Source organism: Oncorhynchus keta, chromosome 14, assembly GCF_023373465.1.
Source record: "Oncorhynchus keta strain PuntledgeMale-10-30-2019 chromosome 14, Oket_V2, whole genome shotgun sequence".
Lineage (NCBI taxonomy): Eukaryota > Metazoa > Chordata > Actinopteri > Salmoniformes > Salmonidae > Oncorhynchus > Oncorhynchus keta.
Window position 1 is genome coordinate 26,177,259 of NC_068434.1, and position 25,017 is coordinate 26,202,275.

The 25,017-nt window shown below is 44.6% G+C and overlaps 2 protein-coding genes across 9 annotated transcripts in view; both read right to left on the reverse strand.

Moving 5' to 3' along the window:
- Window positions 1-4,327: 4,327 nt before the first annotated feature.
- LOC118393118 (beta-crystallin B3-like) lies at window positions 4,328-7,291 on the reverse strand. 2 transcript variants are annotated; one of them, XM_035785450.2, is made up of 6 exons: window positions 7,206-7,291; window positions 6,390-6,490; window positions 6,039-6,157; window positions 5,704-5,836; window positions 4,956-5,098; window positions 4,328-4,743 (listed from the first exon to the last, which is right to left on the reverse strand). In XM_035785450.2, the coding sequence occupies exons 2-6, from the start codon at window positions 6,462-6,464 to the stop codon at window positions 4,494-4,496; spliced, it is 720 nt and encodes a 239-aa protein (XP_035641343.1). In that variant the 5' UTR covers window positions 6,465-6,490; window positions 7,206-7,291; the 3' UTR covers window positions 4,328-4,493. The 2 variants fall into 2 exon arrangements, with proteins under 2 accessions (XP_035641343.1, XP_035641344.1); XM_035785451.2 differs by having other exon boundaries at window positions 6,390-6,504; window positions 7,206-7,252.
- Window positions 7,292-8,689: 1,398 nt separating this feature from the next.
- The window catches only part of LOC118393085 (zinc finger CCCH domain-containing protein 13-like), a 39,896-nt gene continuing 23,568 nt past the window's right edge, over window positions 8,690-25,017 (reverse strand). For 4 of the 7 annotated variants that reach the window (XM_052461411.1, XM_052461415.1, XM_052461409.1 and 1 more), the window contains 6 exons: window positions 13,023-13,135; window positions 11,745-11,910; window positions 11,490-11,661; window positions 11,151-11,287; window positions 10,898-11,040; window positions 8,690-10,775 (listed from right to left, as the gene is read on the reverse strand). In XM_052461411.1, the coding sequence (XP_052317371.1) occupies window positions 10,700-10,775; window positions 10,898-11,040; window positions 11,151-11,287; window positions 11,490-11,661; window positions 11,745-11,910; window positions 13,023-13,135 (807 nt within the window). In that variant the 3' untranslated portion in view covers window positions 8,690-10,699. The remainder of the gene's footprint in view (window positions 10,776-10,897; window positions 11,041-11,150; window positions 11,288-11,489; window positions 11,662-11,744; window positions 11,911-13,022; window positions 13,136-25,017) is intronic. The other 3 variants (XM_052461414.1, XM_052461410.1, XM_052461413.1) reach the window with 3 other exon arrangements.

The following is a 25,017-nucleotide window of genomic DNA, read 5'->3' on the forward strand; positions in this document are numbered from 1 at the left end:
GGGTATGTTTGGCAGCATGAGTGAAGGATGCTTTGTTGCGAAATAATTTTGGATTGGAGATGCTTAATGTGAGTCTGGAAGGAGAGTTTACAGTCTAACCAGACACCTAGGTATTTGTAGTTGTCCACATATTCTAAGTCATAACCATCCAGAGTAGTGATGCTAGTCGGGCAGGAGGGTGCGGGCAGCAATCGGTTGAAGAGTATGCACTTGGTTTTACTTGCGTTTAAAGCAGTTGGAGGCCTCGGAAGGAGTGTTGTACGGCATTGAAGCTCATTTAGAGGTTTGTTAGCACAGTGTCCAAAGAAGGGCCAGATGTATACAGAATGGTGTCGTCTGCATAGAGGTGGATCAGAGAATCACCAGCAGCAAGAGCCACATAATTGATATATACAGAGAAAAGAGTCGGCCCGAGAATTGAACCTTGTGGCACCCCCATAGAGACTGTAATAGGTCCGGACAACAGGCCCTCCGATTTGACACACTGAACTCTATCTGAAAAGTAGTTGGTGAACCAGGCGAGGCAGTCATTTGAGAAGCCAAGGCTGTTGAGTCTCCCGAAAAAAATGTGGTGATTGACAGAGTCGAAAGCCTTGACCAGGTCGATGAAGACGGCTCCACAGTACTCTCTTTTATCGATGGCGGTTATGATATCGTTTAGGACCTTGGAAACCGGATTGCATAGCGGAGAAGGTACGGTGGGATTCGAAATGGTCGGTGATCTGTTTGTTAACTTGTCTTTCAAAGATTTTAGAAAGGCAGGGCAGGATGCATATAGGTCCATAACAGTTTGGGTCTAGAGTTTCTCCCCGTTTGAAGAAGGGGGATGACCGCGGCATCTTTCCATTTTTTAAGGATCTCAGACGATACGAAAAAGAGGTTGAATAGGGGTTGCAACTGTAACAGTATAACTTTAGACCGTCCCCTCTCCCATACCCGGGCACGAACTAGGGACCCTCTGCACATATCAACAACAGTCACCTACGAAGCATCGTTACCCATCGCTCCACAAAAGCCGCGGCCCTTGCAGAGCAAGTGGAACTACTACTTCAAGGTCTCAGAGCAAGTGACGTCACCGATTGAAACGCTATTTAGCGCGCACCACCGCTAACTAAGCTAGCCATTTCACATCCGTTACACAACAATTTCGTCAGATAATTTTAGAAAGAGAGGGTCCCGATTGTCCAGCCCAGCTGATTTGTAGGGATCCAGATTTTGCAGCTCTTTCAGAACATCAGCTATCTGGATTTGGGTGAAGGAGAAGCGGGATGGGGGGGCTTGGGCAAGTTGCTGCAGGGGGTGCTGAGATGTTGGCCAGGGTAGGGGTAGCCAGGTGGAAAGTATGGGCAGCCGTAGAAAAATGCTTATTGAAATGATTGATTATTGTAGATTTATCAGTAGTTACAGTATTTCCTAGCCCCAGTGCAGTGGGCAGCTGGGAGGAGGTGCTCTTGTTCTCCATGGACTTTACAGTGTCCCAAAACGTTTTGGAATTAGTGCTACAGGATGCAAATTTCTGTTTGAAAAAGCTAGCCTTAGCTTTCCTAACTGACTGAGTATATTGGTTCCTGACTTCCCTGAAAAGTTGCATATTGCGGGGGCTATTCTATTCTAATGCAGAGCGCCACAGGATGTTTTTGTGCTGGTCAAGGGCAGTCTGGGGTGAACCAAGGGCTATATCTGTTCTTAGTTCTACATTTTTTGAATGGGGCATGCTTATTTAAGATTGTGAGGAAAACACTTTTAACGAGCAACCAGGCATCCTCTACTGATGGGATGAGGTCAATATCCTTACAGGATAACTGGGCCAGGTCAATTAGAAAGGCCTGCTCGCTGAAGTGTTTTAGGGAGCGTTTGACAGATATGAAGGATGTTCGTTTGACCGCGGACCCATTACGCACGCAGGCAATGAGGCAGTGATCGCTGAGATCCTGGTTGAAGACAGCAGAGGTGTATTTAGAGGACAAGTTGGTCAGGATGATATCTAATAGGGTGCCCATGGTTACGGATTTAGGGTTGTACCTGATAGGATCCTTGATAATTGGTGTGAGATTGAAGGCAGCTTAGATTGTAGGATGGCCGGTGTGTTAAGCATGTCCCAGTTTAGGTCACCTAACAGTACGAACTCTGAAGATAGATGGGGGGCAATCAATTCACATATGGTGTCCAGGGCGCAGCTGGGGGCTGAAGGGGGTCTATTAAAATTGGCAGTGAGAGACTTGTTTCTGGAAAGGTGGATTTTTAAAAGTAGAAGCTGGACTTGTTTGGACACAGACCTGGATAGCATGACAGAACTCTGCAGGCTATCTCTGCAGTAGATTACAACTCTGCCCCCTTTGGCAGTTCTATCTTGTCGGAAAATGCTATAGTTAGGGATGGAAATTTCTGGATTTTTGGTGGCCCTCCTAAGCCAGGATTCAGACATGGCTAGGAAATTTGGGTTGGTGGAGTGTGCTAAAGCAGTGAATACAACAAACTTAGGGAGGAGGCTTCTAATGTTAACATTCATGAAACCAAGACTTTTACAGTTACATAAGTCAACAAATGAGAGTGCCTGGGGAATGGGAGTGGAGCTAGGGGCTTCAGGGCCTGGGTTAACCTCCACATCACCAGAGGAACAGAGGAGGAGTAGGACAAGGGTACAGCTAAAGGGTAAAATAACTGGTTGTCTAGTGTGTTTGGAACAGAGAGTAAAAGGAGCAGATTTCTGGGCGTGGAAGAATAGATTCAAGGCATAATGTACAGACAAGGGTATGGTAGGATGTGAATACAGTGGAGTGTATTGGTTACATGTATCGGTTACCAAAGTACAATGCATTCGGAAACTATTCAGATCCCTTGATTTTTTAAAATAGTGTTACTTTACAGCTTTATTCTAAAACAAATTAAATATTTTTTTCCCTCATCAATCTACAAACAATACCTCATAATGACAAAGCAAAAACAGGTTCACAGCGATTACAGCCTTGAGTCTTCTTGGGCATGACTTTTCAAGCTTGGCACACCTGTATTTGGGAAGTTTCTCCCATTCTTCTCTGCAGATTCTCACAAGCACTGTCAGGTTGGATGGGGAGCGTCGCTGCACAATTATTTTCAGGTCTCTGCAGAGATGTTTGATCGGGTTCAAGTCCTGGCTGGGCCACTCAAGGACATTCAAGGCTGTGTGCTTAAGGTCTTTCTCCTGTTGGAAGGTGAACCTTTGCCCCAGTCTGAGGTCCTGAGCGCTCTGGAGCAGGTTTTCATCAAGGATCTCTGTGTACTTTGCTCCGTTCATATTTCCCTCGATCCTGACTAATCTCCCAGTCCCTGCCGATGAAAACATCCCCACAGCATGATGCTGCCACCACCATGCTTCACCGTATGGATGGTGCCAGGTTTCCTCCAGACGTAACGCTTGGCATTCAGGCCAAAGAGTTCAATCTTGGTTTCATCAGACCAGAGAATCTTGTTTCTCATGTACTGAGAGTCCTTTAGGTGCCTTTTGGAAAACTCCAAGCATGCTGTCATGTGCCTTTTACCCTGGAGCGGCTTCCATCTGGCCACTCTACCATAAAGGCCTGATTGGTGGAGTGCTGCAGAGATGGTTGTCCTTCTGAAAGGTTCTCCCATTTCAACAGAGAAACTCTGGAGCTCTGTCAGAGTGACTATCGGATGCACTGTATACTGTATACAGTTAGCACAGTCCCACAATATTATTGTTGTTGTGTGTAGGCCTAATCTAGGCCCAGGATTCAATCAGATCAGTGTTCACCAGTGGTAACCAAAAATATCATAGTTTATCATTGCTTTGGTTTAGGTGGTGACAGAGGTATAACTGTGTTGGAGCTGTCAATTCCACAAGCGGCTTCCGGCGTTATACCTATGCAGACATTTCCATTGAAAACACAGAAATCGCATTAGTAAAAATGCTGAGGAGCATACAGGATAATATTTCTATAAAGCCAACACTTTCTCGTTCTGGGAAGGGTGCAGTTTCGTGAATGACAACAAGAGCACCCACCCACCAATTTGGCAGCTAAACTAAAACTGTTGAATTTGTATTTATATATGTTCTGTGTAATTTGGCAACAATAATCTACAGTAACATTGTTATTGTTGACTCACACAACTCCACAGCTGACTAGGTTAGCGAAATTCCAGTAATTTCCCCCAAATTCCCAGGATTCTTAGAATGAGGAGGAAACATACAGGAAATCCAGAATCCTCCAACCAGCATTTCTTGAAAAACTGGGCATTTTTATAAAGTTACCAGAATGTTACAAACCTACACCTGACAAACCCAAGGATCTCAACAACAGTATCAGCACCAACAAACAAACACAATATATTTCTGGTCAAACAAACTTTATTTGCCACTGAAACATATATAGCGCTTCTCCTCACTAAGCAGGAGCAGCATTTGCCATGGTTAGGGTGAGGCAGAGGGCAAGCACTGATGGTAGAAAGAGGCTCATGGAAGAGGCTCTGGGGGTGGAAGTTGTTTAGAATCCTCTTCAGCTGGCCCCGGAGGCGGCAGGGGGTGCAGGGGGTACGGGTGCTGGGGCAGGAGCGGGGGCAGGAGCTGGATCAGGGGAAGGAGCAGGGACGGTGAAACACCCCCTCTTGTGCCACTGCATGTCTCGCACACGTCGGACAGACTGGATCTGAGGTGCAGGGGCATCCCAGTCGTTCCAGTGCTTGAAGTCTCCACACTCAAACACGTACTGGCACCCCCTGTAGCCAGGGTACATGTAGCCGACCCATCTGCAACAAAGGAACAGAGAAGGAGTCCATGAGACAGAACCAAAATAGACGTCAGAATATGACAGTTAGCATAATTGACCATCTTTTAAAGGATTTCAGGAGAAAGACGAGAGATGAAGTGAGACATGAGAGAAACAGAACAAGGAAGGAGAGAGAGAGAGAGAGCAAGTGAAAAAGGAAGAAAATGAGAGAGGGTGAAAGGGAGCTCTTACGTTCCGTTGAGGGCCTTGACACTCGCTACGCGATCTTGGAAACCATGTCCCCACAAACTGGGAACATCATCATCAACAATCTCCATCTTTCTACCAGTGAAGCCTGGGCTCTCAAACAGATGGAGCTTGTGTTCGGCACTATCCTAAAGAGGAGAAATGGAAATATGCACACACACAAACAGACTCACTTAGTGTTAAGATGTTTACTAAGAGCTGATTGTTGAGATAGACTGTGAGTGCTGAGATAGAGAGAGGCTTCAGGTAATCAGTGAGCATTCAGATAGCCAATGAGAGCCGTCTGCTGAGGTGACAAATTACTGTTGAGATGAACATGGAGTTCTGCAATGGTTAAAGAGTGTTGAGATAATCTGCGAGTGTTGAGATAAATGAGAGAACTGAGATGCTCAGAGAATATATATTTTTTGTGTATAATTTAAAAAATATATAATTTATTTGTATAAAGTGTAGATCAGCTTTAACGTTGTAGATAGATTGTGGCTCAGAGAATGTTGATAGAGATAGGTAGGGAATGCAGGATGGTGAGATGGTAAACGTGCTAACATGGTCAGTGAGTATGTTGAGCATGTTTACATTTCTGTCATTTAGCCAACGCTCTTATCCAGAGTGCATATATTTTCATATCGGTACCCCTGTGGGAATCGAACCCACAACCTTGGCATTGCAAGCACCATGCTCTACCAACTGTGCTACACGGGGTATGTTTAGACATTGTTTGAGTGCTACCCACCACTTTGAGAGGCCGCATGGACCAGAAGGAGTAGCTGTACTGGCTGTTGGTCCAGGTGTCCCAGCGTGGATACTCGCCTTTCTCCAGAACAAACTGCTCACCTGCAAACCCCTGGCGGTCATACCCCACCCATCTGACAGGAGAGAGGACAAGAACGAGGCTGAGTTACAATATCTCTCCTCAGCATGTATGACGTTGTATTTGGCCATATGTGGTAACAGATATACAGTATAAAAATAAAAAAAAGTTAACACTAAACCTGAACCTGAAAATATATATTCTGTATGTGTAAGAATATGACAGTCTGTGAATGACACCAATGCACCAGAACTCACGGGCCAGACTCAACCAGCATAGAGCCCACCTTCTCCAGGCCCTTCTCTGAAACATCTTTACACTCAGTAGAAAACTCAGCCTTGCGGCCCTGGAAATTCTCAAACTCAAACAGCACCACCTGGATCAGAGAGAGGAGGAGAGACAGAGAGGGGAAAGAGGAGGAAAGATACTAATATTGAGAAAGTCAAGCTTACAGTATAAAGAGAGGAAATATAATGGGGACTAAGGAAGAGGGTTTATAGAGAAGTGGGAAATTAGAGAAGTGGGTGAAGGAGAGAAAAATAAATGAAGAGAAACATCACAAGAGAGAAATAGACAGATAACAGATGGGGAGAGGGAGGATACAGTACCTTGTAAGTGGCTCCTGCTCCACCCTGGCTCTTCCCTGCAGCCAGTTGCTCAGGGGCGCTCTGCTGCTCCGACATCCTCCTGGTCCACTGGTTACTCCTCTCTCAGGAGCACAATCAGGAGACAGAGAAAAGAGAAACACAGACACCATGATGACATTCATTTCACAATATGACCATCAGTCCTCTCAGGAGCAATGGATCCTTTTACTCCTTCGAATCAGCCAAGATTTGCATCCACTTCAGAGAGCAGAAGAGTCCATTGGTGCAGACGTAACCTGAGCTGAGAATAAGGACCTGATGGGCTGTATTCTACACTTTTCTTTCTCCAGGAAAACCCCCTGGGGCCAGGAGTTTTTCCTGACCGTAGGCTATAACTAGGGCCCAGAGTCATCCCTCTATGAACATGTTATTCTCATACTCTAATGTGCAACCTTTCAAATCAGTGATTCCAGATTTCACGGTCTATCATGTCCAACCCTGCAAGCCTCAGTCTGTAACATAACCAGTTCTGCACCCCCTTGACTCAATCAAACGTATCACTACAAACAACACACATTCCATAATACTCTATTCTGCAAACTCCTCACTTGCTCAATCATATATTTTACTGCAAACATTTAAGCATACCAAATTATATCTTTACCAACTCTAAAAATACTACACTATCATTCCTATCCCCCCACCCCATCCAACCTCTCCTTCTCCATCCGTCAACAATCATGACTGTGGGGTCTCCTTTACTTTTCATGTAAAATCAGTTTCACAGTTAAATTAAAACCTTGTTAATCATGCTGTGCAGAACCAAGCTGGTTTTACCTGGATATGCCTGCTGTGTATTGATAGCCCCTCTCTCTCTGTGCCACTTGGTGTTTGTGGTTGAGCCGTTGGAGGGCAGTGGCAGGGGGGGTATTTATGGTTTATTTTTGGCCACAACAGCAGAAAAGGGGGAGCTGTTGATACAGCAAGTCTGTCGCTGACATTGTGTCCATAACGCTACCTCTCAATATGCAGCTGTGTTGGCACACGCTACCCTGCCCGTCCGCCTGGCTGCCAGTGAGTGGTATGTGCGGGGTATATGGAGAGGGAGCCAAGAGGATTCAGCAAACATCCCCACTCAGCACAAACTGGTAGACACGCTCACACTAAACATCACCTAACCTCCTCACACCACTCTGACCAATAACATCACTAACACACAATAAGGAGCCAAACCATTCATAAAAACAAACATAACATTGACCACATTTTACTATATCCTGTTGACATCATTTACCTTCATTGACCAAACCCTGACTCTCAATCTCTCTTAAACCTCCCTACATCAAACACTCTACCTCCCTTAAACCTCCCTACATAACTCTACCTCTCTTAAACCTCCATACACAACTCTACCTCTCTTAAACCTCCATACACAACTACCTCTCTTAAATCTCGCTACACAACTACCTCTCTTAAACCTCCCTACACAACTACCTCTCTTAAACCTCCCTACATAACTACCTCTCTTAAACCTCCCTACACAACTGTACCGCTCTTAAACCTCCCTACACAACTCTTAAACCTCCCTACACACCTCTACCTCTCTTAAACCTCCATACACAACTCTTAAACCTCCCTACACAACTCTACCTCTCTTAAACCTCCATACACAACACTACCTCTCGTAAACCTCCCTACACAACTCTACCTCTCTTAAACCTCCCTACACAACTCTACCGCTCTTAAACCTCCCTACACAACTCTACCTCTCTTAAACAACTCTTAAACCTCCCTACCTCTCTTAAACCTCCCTACCTCTCTTAAACCTCCCTACACAACTCTACCGCTCTTAAACCTCCCTACACAACTCTACCTCTTAAACAACTCTTAAACCTCCCTACCTCTCTTAAACCTCCCTACACAACTCTACCTCTCTTAAACCTCCATACACAACACTACCTCTCTTAAACCTCCCTACACAACTCTACCTCTCTTAAACAACTCTTAAACCTCCCTACACAACTCTACCTCTCTTAAACCTCCCTACACAACTCTTAAACCTCCCTACACAACTCTACCTCTCTTAAAACTCCCTACACAACTCTACCTCTCTTAAAACTCCCTACACTAAAACACTACCGCTCGAATACCACCCTACACCAAATACCACCTTGCCTATACATACTTCTCTAGTACAAACACTAGACCGCTCTGTTACACAAAAGACACCAGTTTAATATCATAACACCGCAGACTGGGGGGGTCTGAACTGAAATGAGTGTAATGCAGAAGTAATATTTAGCCCAATAATGACAAAATCAGAAGCTTAACGCAGTACATTTTATTGAGAATTTACACTTTTGAACAACGGCCTTACAACAGTGCAATATACATTTTACTTTCAAATAAAACGAGAAAGAGAAAAAATAATGACAAAGCCAAACGCCATGGACAGACACCAAAGGGACAACTCTAAAAATTCCCTCAAAACATTCATTGCATTAGCGTTCCAACGTCTGCCTACGAAAATGTGGAATATGCGGTCAGTGCTGTAGTGGAAGTAGTGGGACAGTGGAGCACGGCTAACATGGTCAGGGGAATGGCTTAAGTCAGCTCAAACAAGCCCTAAAACAACTGGTGCAAATAGTCCAAGTCACGTGCAGAAGAAAAGGGTAAATTACCACCCTCGTCTCAAAACAATATACTTCACTTGCATTCCCCACTGGGGTAGTGGAAGCCGTACTCCTACCATTCCACTATACATCCACACCGCTGCACAGACCATGTGCACAATGGGACCATTACAGTTGTGGATGAAGCCATGATATCCAGACTGTGATTGTACCACTGCTACTTGGTGTGGCCATTCAGTTAAGTGTCTGAGTAAAGCATGATGAAAAGGACCAGAGACTGTGCATGCACATGCTTTTCCAAACAATGATGGGACAATGCACGTGAGGTCGCTAAATGGGAGATGTGTTGCAGACATGCTGGTAAAACAGAAACCAGGAAGTGCACATTGAATGTATGGCTCATTGGTAACATGTACATTTTCCTTGCAATCCTTACTCACTCATCCATCAGTATTACACACACAATCATTTGATCTTTCACTGAAGAGGTAAGTGGAGGTGAAGGGAGGAAGAACAGGCTGATTAGTGTTCATGCGTGCATGTGTGTGTGTGCGTGTAATTGAGATGGAGGTAGATTTCCATTGTTGATTAACCCTTCCCCTCCCCTTTCCCACCAGTAGAAACAGATTCAGACATGATTGAAAAAACAGCGAACACAAAGCATTCCTCTTTAGCCATAAGTTTAAAGGGACTGCATGATGTCAACACAACAGATTCTCAGTTAGTTCATGACATCAGTCACTGAGTGGCTCAGAGGAATGGGGTTGGGGGCCTCTGCTATAGTGATGCTTTAAATGCTCTCCATACAAACCCAGCACTCTGACATGTTATGATTCAGCTTTCAAATTAGCAACAATACAAATATAACATTTCATGATTACAGATACCATATTTATTAGTAACACATAACACACCCTGGCTGCCCATTAGTTCAGCAGTGTTTTGTTCTCTATGATCCATGACAAAAAATAAAATCAGAAATATTTTCCAACGCTCCTCCACTGACAGATACAGTTAACGCATAGACTAACCTGAAAATTATATTTAAAAAGAGAAAACAAAATACAAATATGTCTTGTGGAGGTGCTATACTGTCTTCCAGCTTATTGAAGCACTTCCAGGTTAAGAGGCATGTGGTCCCACAAGTTAACCATTAATGAAATACAACAACCTGACAGGAGAGAATGGGATCCCCCCCCTTTTCCGTAGTCTCCCCTGTCATGTGGGAGGGTAAAGTGGCTTTATGCAAAGACCCCCCTGACACAGGAGGTGGAGGAGCTAGCAGTGAACTGGACGCTCTGAGCAGAGCAGCCCCTTGCTCGTTTCACCCATAAGACCGAGGTTGTCTGTAAGAAGGCACCATGCACATAGATTTGAGCCAGGCAGGAAGACAACAGAGAAAATAAACAAACAGATGACGAATTACAATGTCAGCAGCAGAATTCCCATTTTCTCAGGGTCCAAGGTTAAGGCTACTGTCCGATTCTCCACCAGATTCTTCAGTTAAGGCAACCTACAGAGGGATGATATAAGCCATCAGCATTTTACGGTTACGTATTAGCAAAACAGACACTAGAATATTGTCTAATTATGAAAATGTGGTAAAATGTCAGTTTTATGGCATACAACACCCTATGATAAAGAATGATTCATAATGAGGAACATTTGTGAGTAGAGAGCTCACTTGATCATTCACACTTAGCTGTCAATTTCATACTGACTCAAGCGCTTCTTGGACTTCAGCTCTCTCAGCCACTGTGGTGAGGCCTCTTCACTAAGAGAGACAGACATTACAACTGGTAAATATTTCTGTTCCAACTATCAACAATCCCTGTTTTGGGTCATTAGATCCAGGCTGAACAGAGGGAAGAGACCTGGAAGAGACCACTATCTTACCCATCTTCTTTCCCTCCGGAGGGGGGCAGCACACGGGACGCCCGGGGAAGGAAAGGGGATTTAGGAGAACGGGATGACTGGGAGGGAGAAGTGGAGGGTCCCTCTGTCTGAATGTCAGAGTCACTTCTCTTCTTGAGCTGGGCCTGCCAAACAGAGGGAGGAACCAGCAGGAAAACAAATCATTTCTCAGAACAGTATGAGTGACAACATTACACTCCTGGTCAACTCTGTCTTTTCTCTTGGGGAGCCTCACCATGAGGGCAGACGGGTCCATCCCAGGGAAGAGGGCGACTCTCTGGGGCTGGGAGGAAGCAGCAGCAGAGTGGGGGTCTGCTCCTCTCGTCTGCTCCTCAGAGTCTGAGTCCTTCTTGGAAGACTCCACTTTGTCCTCTGTAGAGGACAACACACCTCTGAGTACATCATTTCACAATCAAAACAAGTCTAACAGATCTTTGACCATCTAAGTCACATCTCCAGTCTCACTGGTGGAATCATGTCCGCTCAATCCATAGTAGAAGGTATGCAGCAGAACAAGGTAGTGGATGGAGATATGGCCGAGGGGGTCTACATGAGAGCAGAGTCCAAGGCTGACCTGTGGAGTCTCGAGAGCGCCAGTCCTCAGTAGGCGTGGCCTGTCCCTCTGGGTGTACAGACAGAGCAGCAGTCTGACGAGAGACCCTGGAGGGGCGTGAACGTGGCCCCCGCATCTTACTCAACTGCACCCTGGAGCGCAGAGCACTGGAGTCCAGTAGGCTGGTGGAGGCCTGGAGAGAAACACAAAGCAAATCTGTGGAAACAAAGAAACTCTGACTTCTACGTCTTTTTAAAAAGGTGAAGTCAGTCTTACCTCAGGGAAGGGGAGTGGTTGTATCTCGGGCTGGGCAGAGAAGCCGTCTGGAGTGTCGAGGTCACTGGGCGGGGTGTGGACATGTTCCCCTGGCGTGTAAAGTGGAGTGGGTTTCCTAGGGGACTGACTGGGTTGGCTGTCTGAGGTGGGCGTGGCAGGAGTCAGGCTACAGGAAGGACAGACAGGAACAAACAGAAGAGTACTTTAGGCTACCTTCCTAAAACTACACTACAGTCTGTTAAATGCATGCATTGGCAATGAGAGAATAACGTGTCAGGTACTGTGTCTACTAGCACTGTGATCGAGTAATATTCTCCTGTCTGGGTTTACTGTAGGAGCATCACATTTCATAGAGGATGCATGTGCATGACGACAAAGGATGACAGAGGCAGACTCACGCTCCACTTTATTTCACAAAGAGGGACGCAAATAGTGGCGAGTCCACTACTGTACACAATCATACTAGCTACAAATCATCCCTGAGGTGATTCATTTGAATTACATTAAAATGACACACTATCTATTGACAGTCCCTTATATCGTATCTTTATCTGAAACTACTACAGCATCTAGTCATTTCTACTAAACATTATCCAGATTTGTGTTGCTGTGATACCATCTCCTAGCCACAGGAGGTCAGTGATAGACCAGCCTGCTGAGAGAGGCCATTTTGAGTGCTGGCGTAAACCAGGTTTCAGTGAGCTGCTGCTCCTTGACCACAATGTGTCAGGAGTGCTGAGATTCTACTGTATCTGTACAGGAAGTACCTATAGATACCATAGTATGTTGATTTATTTCAACATCAGTAACTGTCTCTGCCTTGGAGGAGACGCTTGTGGGTGTTGTATGTTGTAAGGAAAAAGGTTGAGATGATTATTAGCCATAATGGTGGGACAGCAGAGAATCCACTGTCTGCGGATAATTCTCCACTCTGCCACATCAAGCTGACCCAATGCTGCTCCAGGAGAAGAGACGATAGAGCACACCTCTCCCTTTAGCTGCATCCATTCAATACTACTTATCAATCCAGGGGGTGTTAAATTGCAGATCAAATGGTTGAGGATTGTATATTTAGAGGGAGAAGTGACTGGGAGGCATTCTGTACGCGGGATGTCGAGATGTCTTGATATCAGGGTAAAGCCTCATGGGAAATGAGTAATCATAGTGGAATGAGGATCAGCATATTTAGTAACCAAAAACACGAGCACATCCTGTTTCATAGGTCCAGCCCACAGGAGCCACACCTGTGATGGGTTGTGTGTGTGTGTATATATTCACCTATCATCAGTGTGCAGTCCTGTCTCCCAGGTCCCGTACTGACTGTCCGTCTCATGGACCAGTGTGTCCATGTCCCTCCCCTCCTCACCGTCCACATTCTGCTTCAACTGCTCCTGAGAGAGAGCGAGATGGACAGGGAGAAAATGACAAGTCAGATCCCTTCCCCTTTTTGTTATTCTAAAGGGGAGACAAAGAAAAATCCCTCATTAATCTACACAAAATACCTCATAATGAAAATAAGTTCAGAAATGTTTGCAAATTATATTTTAAAAAGTAATTTCTATTTGCATAAGTATTCAGACCCTTTGCTATCGGACTCAAAATAGAGCTCAAGTGCATCCTGTTTCCATTGATCATCCTTGAGATGTTTCTGCAACTTGATTGGAGTCCACCTGTGGTAAATTCAATTGAAAAATTTGAAAGGTTTGGAAAGGCACACACCTGTCTATAAAAAGGTCCCACAGTTCAGTGCATGTCAGAACAAAAACCAAGCCATGAGGTCAAAGGAATTGTCCGTAGAGCTTCGAGACAGGATTGTGTTGAGGCACAGATCTGGGGAAGGGTACCAAAAACAATCTGCAGCATTGAAGGTACACAAGAACACAGTGCCCTCCATCATTCTTAAATGGAAGAAGTTTGGAACCCCCAAGACTCTTCCTGGAGCTGGCCCCCAGGCCAAACTGAGCAATCGGGAGAGAAAGGTCTTGGTCAGGGAGGTGACCAAGAACCTGAAAGTCACTCTGAAAGAGCACCAGAGTTCCTCTGTGGAGTTGGGAGAACCTTCCAGAAGGACAACCATCTCTACAGCACTCCACTAATCAGGCCTTTATGGTAGAGTGGCACATGACAGCCCGCTTGGAGTTTGCCAAAAGGCACCTAAATGACTCACAGACCATGAGAAACAAGATTCTCTGGTTTGATGAAATCAAGATTGAACTCTTTGGCCTGAATGCCAAGCATCATTTCTGGAGGGAAGGTGAAGCATGGTGGCGGCAGCATTATGCTGTGGGGATGTTTTTCAGCGGCAGGGACTGAGAGACTAGTCAGAATTGAGGGAAAGATGAACGGAGCAAAATACAGAGAGATCCTTGATGAAAATCTGCTCCAGAGTGCGGGGTTTCGCTCCACAGGCGTGGCGTTGGATTGAACCGACAGCCAATAAGATGCTTTGATAGTTTGATTCAGGCTGGTGGAGATGAATCCAGTTCTGTCATATTAGAATGTGTTACCTCCGAGGGGTACTCCAATGGCACATACAGTGCATTCGGAAAGAATCCAGACCCCTTCACTTATTCCACATTTTGTTATGTTACAATCTTATTCTAAAGTTTTTTTCCTTCATCAATCTACACGCACTACCCCATAATGACCAAGCAAAAACTGTTTGCGTAAGTATTCAGTACTTTGTTGAAGCACCTTTTGGTGAGCAACTACAGCCTCAAGTCTTCTTGTGTATGACGTTACAAGCTTGGTACACCTGTATTTGGGGAGTGTGTCCCGTTCTTCTCTGCAGATCCTCTCAAGCTCTGTCAGGTTGGACGGGGTGAAGGTTCACCTTCCAACAGGACAACGACCCTAAGCAAACAGCCAAGACAACACAGGAGTGGCTCCGAGACAAGTCGCTAAATGTCCTTGAGTGGCCCAGCCAGAGCCCGGACTTGAACCCGATCGAACATCTCTGGAGAGACCTGAAAATAGCTGTGCAGTGACGCTCCCCGTCCAACCTGACAGAGCTTGAGAGGATCTGCAGAGAAGAACGGGACACACTCCCCAAATACAGGTGTACCAAGCTTGTAACGTCATACACAAGAAGACTTGAGGCTGTAGTTGCTCACCAAAAGGTGCTTCAACAAAGTACTGAATACTTACGCAAACAGTTTTTGCTTGGTCATTATGGGGTAGTGCGTGTAGATTGATGAAGGAAAAAAACTTTAGAATAAGATTGTAACATAACAAAATGTGGAATAAGTGAAGGGGTCTGGATTCTTTCTGAATGCACTGTATGTGCCATTGGAGTACCCCTCGGAGGTAACACATTCTAATATGACAGAACTGGATTCATCTCCACCAGCCTGAATCAAACTATCAAAGCATCTTATTGGCTGTCGGTTCAATCCAACACCACGCCTGTGGAGCGAAACCCCGCGCAGCCTACAGTAACAAAGTTGGCCAGTTGAGAGAGAAAGAGAGTGACGCTGGTCCTGATAGCCCTGTATTGTGTGGCTATGGCCAGGCCAGCAGTGGGTGAGAAGGATAATGAGAGGTAATGGGATGAACTCACAGGGCCAGAAACTGGTGAGACACTGTTTGCCATCTACTGAACCATGGCTCTTTTAATGAGGCTTCTACAGGGGGCACACTGTCCTAAAACCACACACTCACTGCTCCTGTGCATGCATTCAAGCCTGTGTAAGTGCGCACACATACTGTATAGAAATAGAGAAATACTGCTGAACTTCCATGATCTCTACTGACTTCCTTGACAGTGCTATACAGATGCACCACAACACCATGTCTAAAGAGAATGATTGAGGGAATTGTAATGGGTGTTTGGTTTGTGTGTGTGTGTGTGAGTGAGAGAGCAGGGCCAGAGGGAGAAGGAGGGAAAGTGAGAACAACAGTACAGGATGTCATTCATCATCAATGCCTTTCCTGACAGGAAGAAAGAAGGCCAGGAGAGCAGTAAGAAACTCCCTCCATCTGAGAAAGCACTTGCACCAAAAGTACATGAGCTCCTCTCCAGGCTTTACAGCCCTAAAATAATATATTTACAGCACAGTAACCTAGGCTTGTTTTCAAATCCACACTGATCTTTCTGCCAAATCTGGCTTCAGCAGTTAAACAAGCATTGGTTTGAACATGCTGTTGGTCACATGACTAATGCCTCAGGCTAACAGGTGGGCTGGGCTCCGGGTCAATTAAACAGGAATGCTAATCGATCTACATGCATAGGCCTTTCAAACAGATTAGGTTGGGTCAGTGTTATGGTACAGCTACGTTTCTCGACGTGAGGGGTTTACTGAGAAGCATAGGAGTAACAATAACACAGTGAGGAGAAAGTGAGGGGTTTACTGAGAAGCATAGGAGTAACAATAACACAGTGAGGAGAAAGTGAGGGGTTTACTGAGAAGCATAGGAGTAACAATAACAACACAGTGAGGAGAAAGTGAGGGTTTTAGTGAGAAGCATAGGAGTAACAATATCAACACAGTGAGGAGAAAGTGAGGGGTTTAGTGAGAAGCATAGGAGTAACAATAACACAGTGAGGAGAAAGTGAGGGGTTTACTGAGAAGCATAGGAGTAACAATAACACAGTGAGGAGAAAGTGAGGGGTTTACTGAGAAGCATAGGAGTAACAATAACAACAGTGAGGAGAAAGTGAGGGGTTTACTGAGAAGCATAGGAGTAACAATAACAACACAGTGAGGAGAAAGTGAGGGGTTTATTGAGAAGCATAGAAGTAACAATATCAACACAGTGAGGAGAAAGTGAGGGGTTTAGTGAGAAGCATAGGAGTAACAATAACAACACAGTGAGGAGAAAGTGAGGGGTTTAGTGAGAAGCATAGGAGTAACAATAACAACACAGTGAGGAGAAAGTGAGGGGTTTAGTGAGAAGCATAGGAGTAACAATAACAACACAGTGAGGAGAAAGTGAGGGGTTTAGTGAGAAGCATAGGAGTAACAATAACAACACAGTGAGGAGAAAGTGAGGGGTTTAGTGAGAAGCATAGGAGTAACAATAACAACACAGTGAGGAGAAAGTGAGGGGTTTAGTGAGAAGCATAGGAGTAACAATAACAACACAGTGAGGAGAAAGTGAGGGTTTTACTGAGAAGCATAGGAGTAACAATAACAACACAGTGAGGAGAAAGTGAGGGGTTTAGTGAGAAGCATAGGAGTAACAATAACAACACAGTGAGGAGAAAGTGAGGGGTTTAGTGAGAAGCATAGGAGTAACAATAACAACACAGTGAGGAGAAAGTGAGGGGTTTAGTGAGAAGCATAGGAGTAACAATAACAACACAGTGAGGAGAAAGTGAGGGGTTTAGTGAGAAGCATAGGAGTAACAATAACAACACAGTGAGGAGAAAGTGAGGGGTTTACTGAGAAGCATAGGAGTAACAATAACAACACAGTGAGGAGAAAGTGAGGGGTTTAGTGAGAAGCATAGGAGTAACAATAACAACACAGTGAGGAGAAAGTGAGGGGTTTACTGAGAAGCATAGGAGTAACAATAACAACACAGTGAGGAGAAAGTGAGGGGTTTACTGAGAAGCATAGGAGTAACAATAACAACACAGTGAGGAGAAAGTGAGGGGTTTACTGAGAAGCATAGGAGTAACAATAACAACACAGTGAGGAGAAAGTGAGGGGTTTAGTGAGAAGCATAGGAGTAACAATAACAACACAGTGAGGAGAAAGTGAGGGGTTTACTGAGAAGCATATGAGTAACAATAACAACACAGTGAGGAGAAAGTGAGGGGTTTACTGAGAAGCATAGGAGTAACAATAACAACACAGTGAGGAGAAAGTGAGGGGTTTACTGAGAAGCATATGAGTAACAATAACAACACAGTGAGGAGAAAGTGAGGGGTTTACTGAGAAGCATAGGAGTAACAATAACAACACAGTGAGGAGAAAGTGAGGGGTTTAGTGAGAAGCATAGGAGTAACAATAACAACACAGTGAGGAGAAAGTGAGGGGTTTAGTGAGAAGCATAGGAGTAACAATAACAACACAGTGAGGAGAAAGTGAGGGGTTTACTGAGAAGCATAGGAGTAACAATAACAACACAGTGAGGAGAAAGTGAGGGGTTTAGTGAGAAGCATAGGAGTAACAATAACAACACAGTGAAGAGAAAGTAATGGGTTTACTGAGAAGCATAGGAGTAACAATAACAACACAGTGAGGAGAAAGTGAGGGGTTTACTGAGAAGCATAGGAGTAACAATAACAACACAGTGAGGAGAAAGTGAGGGGTTTAGTGAGAAGCATAGGAGTAACAATAACAACACAGTGAGGAGAAAGTGAGGGGTTTACTGAGAAGCATATGAGTAACAATAACAACACAGTGAGGAGAAAGTGAGGGGTTTACTGAGAAGCATAGGAGTAACAATAACAGTGAGGAGAAAGTGAGGGGTTTACTGAGAAGCATAGGAGTAACAATAACAACACAGTGAGGAGAAAGTGAGGGGTTTACTGAGAAGCATATGAGTAACAATAACAACACAGTGAGGAGAAAGTGAGGGGTTTAGTGAGAAGCATAGGAGTAACAATAACAACACAGTGTGGAGAAAGTGAGGGGTTTACTGAGAAGCATATGAGTAACAATAACAACACAGTGAGGAGAAAGTGAGGGGTTTACTGAGAAGCATATGAGTAACAATAACAACACAGTGAGGAGAAAGTGAGGGGTTTAGTGAGAAGCATAGGAGTAACAATAACACAGTGTGGAGAAAGTGAGGGGTTTACTGAGAAGCATAGGAGTAACAATAACAACACAGTGAGGAGAAAGTGAGGGGTTTACTGAGAAGCATAGGAGAAACAATAACACAGTGAGGAGAAAGTGAGGGGTTTACTGAGAAGCATAGGAGTAACAATAACAACACAGTGAGGAGAAAGTGAGGGGTTTACTGAGAAGCATAGGAGTAACAATAACAACACAGTGAGGAGAAAGTGAGGGGTTTACTGAGAAGCATAGGAGTAACAATAACAACACAGTGAGGAGAAAGTGAGGGGTTTAGTGAGAAGCATAGGAGAAACAATAACACAGTGAGGAGAAAGTGAGGGGTTTAGTGAGAAGCATAGGAGTAACAATAACAACACAGTGAGGAGAAAGTGAGGGGTTTACTGAGAAGCATAGGAGAAACAATAACACAGTGAGGAGAAAGTGAGGGGTTTAGTGAGAAGCATAGGAGTAACAATAACAACACAGTGAGGAGAAAGTGAGGGGTTTAGTGAGAAGCATAGGAGTAACAATAACAACACAGTGAGGAGAAAGTGAGGGGTTTACTGAGAAGCATAGGAGTAACAATAACAACACAGTGAAGAGAAAGTGAGGGGTTTAGTGAGAAGCATAGGAGTAACAATAACAACACAGTGAGGAGAAAGTGAGGTGTTTACTGAGAAGCATAGGAGTAACAATAACACAGTGAGGAGAAAGTGAGGGGTTTACTGAGAAGCATAGGAGTAACAATAACAACACAGTGAGGAGAAAGTGAGGTGTTTACTGAGAAGCATAGGAGTAACAATAACAACACAGTGAGGAGAAAGTGAGGGGTTTAGTGAGAAGCATAGGAGTAACAATAACAACACAGTGAAGAGAAAGTGAGGGGTTTAGTGAGAAGCATAGGAGTAACAATAACAACACAGTGAGGAGAAAGTGAGGGGTTTAGTGAGAAGCATAGGAGTAACAATAACAACACAGTGAGGAGAAAGTGAGGGGTTTAGTGAGAAGCATAGGAGTAACAATAACAACACAGTGAGGAGAAAGTGAGGGGTTTAGTGAGAAGCATAGGAGTAACAATAACAACACAGTGAGGAGAAAGTGAGGGGTTTACTGAGAAGCATAGGAGTAACAATAACAACACAGTGAGGAGAAAGTGAGGGGTTTACTGAGAAGCATATGAGTAACAATAACAACACAGTGAGGAGAAAGTGAGGGGTTTAGTGAGAAGCATAGGAGTAACAATAACAACACAGTGAAGAGAAAGTAAGGGGTTTACTGAGAAGCATAGGAGTAACAATAACAACACAGTGAGGAGAAAGTGAGGGGTTTAGTGAGAAGCATAGGAGTAACAATAACAACACAGTGAGGAGAAAGTGAGGGGTTTACTGAGAAGCATAGGAGTAACAATAACACAGTGAGGAGAAAGTGAGGGGTTTACTGAGAAGCATAGGAGTAACAATAACAACACAGTGAGGAGAAAGTGAGGGGTTTACTGAGAAGCATAGGAGAAACAATAACACAGTGAGGAGAAAGTGAGGGGTTTACTGAGAAGCATAGGAGTAACAATAACAACACAGTGAGGAGAAAGTGAGGGGTTTACTGAGAAGCATAGGAGTAACAATAACAACACAGTGAGGAGAAAGTGAGGGGTTTACTGAGAAGCATAGGAGAAAAAATAACACAGTGAGGAGAAAGTGAGGGGTTTAGTGAGAAGCATAGGAGTAACAATAACAACACAGTGAGGAGAAAGTGAGGGGTTTACTGAGAAGCATAGGAGAAACAATAACACAGTGAGGAGAAAGTGAGGGGTTTACTGAGAAGCATAGGAGTAACAATAACAACACAGTGAGGAGAAAGTGAGGGGTTTACTGAGAAGCATAGGAGTAACAATAACAACACAGTGAGGAGAAAGTGAGGGGTTTAGTGAGAAGCATAGGAGTAACAATAACACAGTGAGGAGAAAGTGAGGGGTTTACTGAGAAGCATAGGAGTAACAATAACAACACAGTGAGGAGAAAGTGAGGGGTTTACTGAGAAGCATAGGAGTAACAATAACACAGTGAGGAGAAAGTGAGGGGTTTACTGAGAAGCATAGGAGTAACAATAACAACACAGTGAGGAGAAAGTGAGGGGTTTAGTGAGAAGCATAGGAGTAACAATAACAACACAGTGAGGAGAAAGTGAGGGGTTTACTGAGAAGCATAGGAGAAACAATAACACAGTGAGGAGAAAGTGAGGGGTTTACTGAGAAGCATAGGAGTAACAATAACAACACAGTGAGGAGAAAGTGAGGGGTTTACTGAGAAGCATAGGAGTAACAATAACAACACAGTGAGGAGAAAGTGAGGGGTTTAGTGAGAAGCATAGGAGTAACAATAACACAGTGAGGAGAAAGTGAGGGGTTTACTGAGAAGCATAGGAGTAACAATAACAACACAGTGAGGAGAAAGTGAGGGGTTTACTGAGAAGCATAGGAGTAACAATAACACAGTGAGGAGAAAGTGAGGGGTTTACTGAGAAGCATAGGAGTAACAATAACAACACAGTGAAGAGACCAACAAGGTGCAGTAAAACCCCTCATTTCTGGCAGGAATGATTCCTGATAGGTCAAAAGACAGTCAGAGAAATAGACCTCTCACACCCACTTAATCCCTCTATATCATGAATTTCAGCCTAAGATTTAGTACAACTAATTCACAGGACTACGCATGTAGGATTCAATAAGCAAACCTCCTGTAATCTAAATTCCTTGAACTTGTACCATATCCACCGTGTATGTGGTTGAACTTTAGCACCCAAACACACCCTCGCTTGGTGTTTTCCGCTCCGGAGGCTACCCGGTTACCTGCCAACCAAACAACAGCAGCAAGACAGAGAGGGTTAAGAAATAACATAGTCAGACTTGTAGTGCTGCTTAAAGCCCTGTAGTATTGACCATGTGAGGGCATCGGCTCTGCTATCAACAACGCACTCTGGACACGGGGAAAGAGCAGGCCTGCATGGCACCTTATTGTGAATCAGAGCCGTAGTGAAGTAGATGTTTCCTTAATAACATTAGCCTTGGCCAGCCTCCTCTGCTAAGATACCCCCCTCTGTGGACAGGAAGGGGGTGTCAATGGAAATGACAGAACAATGAGCGGATGAATAGAAGGAGGGAGGAGAGAAAGGGTGATTGAGAATCTAACACGTTTGAGGAAGTAGAGGAGCCAAAGCCTTGGAAAGTTAGACCTGCCAGACATCACGGCTCTGAAACACATCCTGGTGTTATGACATCATCACATTTATGAAAATGTTCACCTTAAATCCCCTTTTTATTTTAATACAATATGCCTACTTTGGGTTGAGATGAAACACATGCTGGACCTATTACATTACTGTGAAGGCATAGTCACTTTAAATTGGATTAATCCACTTCCTAACTGCAAAACAATCATTTATATCCGCCCTGAATAACAGCCAGTCAGACACACAGCTCCACGAATGAGGAAGTGCTGTGAAGCTCGAAGACAATTAACATATGGTCCTGCTGCCTGGAAACAGACAACTCTAGCAGGCTGGTTACTTAGCGCAGGTACAATGACCCCAACACAATCACTGCAGAACAAACCTCACACCGCCCCCAGTACGTCCCAACACCTCTCTCCTGCTCTAACCCCTCTAGGTGGAGTCTTCCTCAGTAGGAATGTTTAACAGTAACACATTGATCATGGAGTGGACTGGTCAAAGACGACACTTTGCAGCTATCCTAATATGACTACAGATCCCATGAGCACCAATCCCCTGTCAACAACAGAGCAGCACTGTAGCCACATGTCACAAACTCTGCAAAAAAAGAAACATCCCCTTTTCAGGACCCTGTCTTTCAAAGATAACTCATAAAAATCCAAATAACTTCACAGATCTTCATTGTAAAGGGTTTAAACACCGTTTCCCATGTTTGTTCAATGAAACATAAACTATTAGGGGCGGCAGGGTAGCCTAGTGGTTAGAGCGTTGGACTAGTAACCGAAAGGTTGCAAGTTCGAATCCCCGAGCTGATAGGGTACAAATCTGTCGTTCTGCCCCTGAACAGGCAGTTAACCCACTGTTCCTAGGCCGTCATTGAAAATAAGAATTTGTTCTTAACTGACTTGCCTCGTAAAATTATTATTATTTTTTTATTTCACCTTTATTTAACCAGGTAGGCTAGTTGAGAACAAGTTCTCATTTACAACTGCGACCTGGCCAAGATAAAGCATAGCAGTGTGAACAGACAACAACACAGAGTTACACATGGAGTAAACAATAAACAAGTCAATAACACAGTAGGAAAAAAAGGAGAAAAAAAAGAGGTAAAATAAAAATAAATACAACTGAATGAACATGGCACCTAAGACACTAACAGCTTAGGCAATTGGCAATTGAGGTCACAGTTATAAAAACTGAGAAGCCTTTCTACTGACTCTGAAAAACACCAAAAGAAAGATGCCCAGGGTCCCTGCTCATCTGCGTGAAAGTGCCTTAGGCATGCTGCAAGGAGGCTTGAGGACTGCAGATGTGGCCAGGGCAATAAATTGCAATATCCGTACTGTGAGACACCGAAGACAGCGTTACAGGGAGACAGGACGGACAGCTGATGGTCCTCGCAGTGGCAGACCACGTGTAACAACACCTGCACGGACCATGTGTAACAACACCTGCACAGGATCGGTATATCTGAATATCACACCTGCAGGACAGGTACAGGATGGCAACAACAACTACCCGAGTTACACCAGCAACGCACAATCCCTCCATCAGTGCTCAGACTGAATAATAGGCTGAGAGAGGCTGGACTGAGGGCTTGTAGGCCTGTTGTAAGGCAGGTCCTCACCAGACATCACCTGCAACAACGTCACCTATGGGCACAAACCCACCGTCGCTGGACCAGACAGGACTGGCAAAAAGTGCTCTTTACTGACGAGTCACGGTCTTGTCTCACCAGGGGTGATGGTCGATTTCGCGTTTATCATCGAATGAGTGTTACACCGAGGCCTGTACTCTGGAGCGGGATCGATTTGGAGGTGGAGGGTCCGTCATGGTCTGGGGCGGTGTGTCACAGCATCATCGTACTGAGTCATTGCAGGTCATCTCAATGTTGTGCATTACAGGGAAGACATCCTCCTCCCTCATGTGGTACTATTCCTGCAGACTCATCCTGACATGACCCTGCAGCATGACAATGCCACCACGCACAGAACAAGCAGTATGGCTGATTTCCTACAAGACAGGAATGTCAGTGTTCTGCCATGGCCAGCGAAGAGCCCGGATCTCAATCCCATTGAACACATCTGGGACCTGTTGGATCAGAGGGTGAGGTCAGGGCCATTCCTCCCAGAAATGTCTGGGATTTTGCAGGTGCCTTGGTGGAAGAGTGGGGTAACAGCTCACAGCAAGAACTGGCAAATCTGGTGCAGTCCATGAGGAGGAGATGCACTGCAGTACTTCATGCAGCTGGTGGCCACACCAGATACTGACTGTTACTTTTGATTTTGACCCCCCCTTTGTTCAGAGACACATTATTCAATTTATGTTAGTCACATGTCTGTTGAACGTGTTCAGTTTATGTCTCAGTTGTTGAATCTTGTTATGTTCATACAAATATTTACATGTCAAGTTTGCTGAAAATAAATGCAGTTGACAGTGAGAGGGCGTTTCGTTTTTTACTGAGTTTAGATAGCAAAACACTGACCTGAACAGGACACTGATGGAGTATTTTGTTCTGTCATTATTACATCAATGTAATGTACAGACAAAGAGCCAAGTGTTTGCTAAGAATGTAGAACCGAATGTCATTAAAACCTGACTGACTCGGCTTAAGAACTTAAGACCAACTACTGCAACTACATGGGATCCATAGCTAGAGTCTATATCCATACATGGATTCCAGCTATCTGCATTGTGTCCCACCAACCGCCAACCCCTCTTTACGCTACTGCTTCTCTCTGTTCTTCTTATATGCATAGTCTCTTTAACCATACCTACATGTACATACTACCTCAATAAGCCTGACTAACTGGTGTCTGTACGTAGCCTCGCTACGTTTATAGCCTCGCTACGTTTATAGCCTCGCTACGTTTATAGCCTCGCTACTTTTATAGCCTCGCTACTTTTATAGCCTGTCCTTTTACTGGTTTTTATTTATTTACATACCCATTGTTCACCTAATACCTTTTTGCACTATTGGTTAGAGCCTGTAAGTAAGCATTTCACTGTAAGGTCTACTACACCTGTTGTATTCGGCGCATGTGACAAATAAACTTTGATTTGACTAGATTAAACCCTCCTAGTTTAGGAGGGAGGGACAGGGGGCGAGAAACAACTCCAGCCCACAGTAAGCTATGACCTGAGGAGCCAGTGACACTGCGGTTACAGTGGTAACTATGGTGAACACACAGACAAAGGTCAGTGTTATGTCAAAGATGGTATGAGACTCATAGGGCGAGAGAGAGGACACAGAAGCAGATGAGGCACAGAGGGGGGTGAGCACTGAACAGCAAATACAAGCAGAACAGTCAGGAACTACC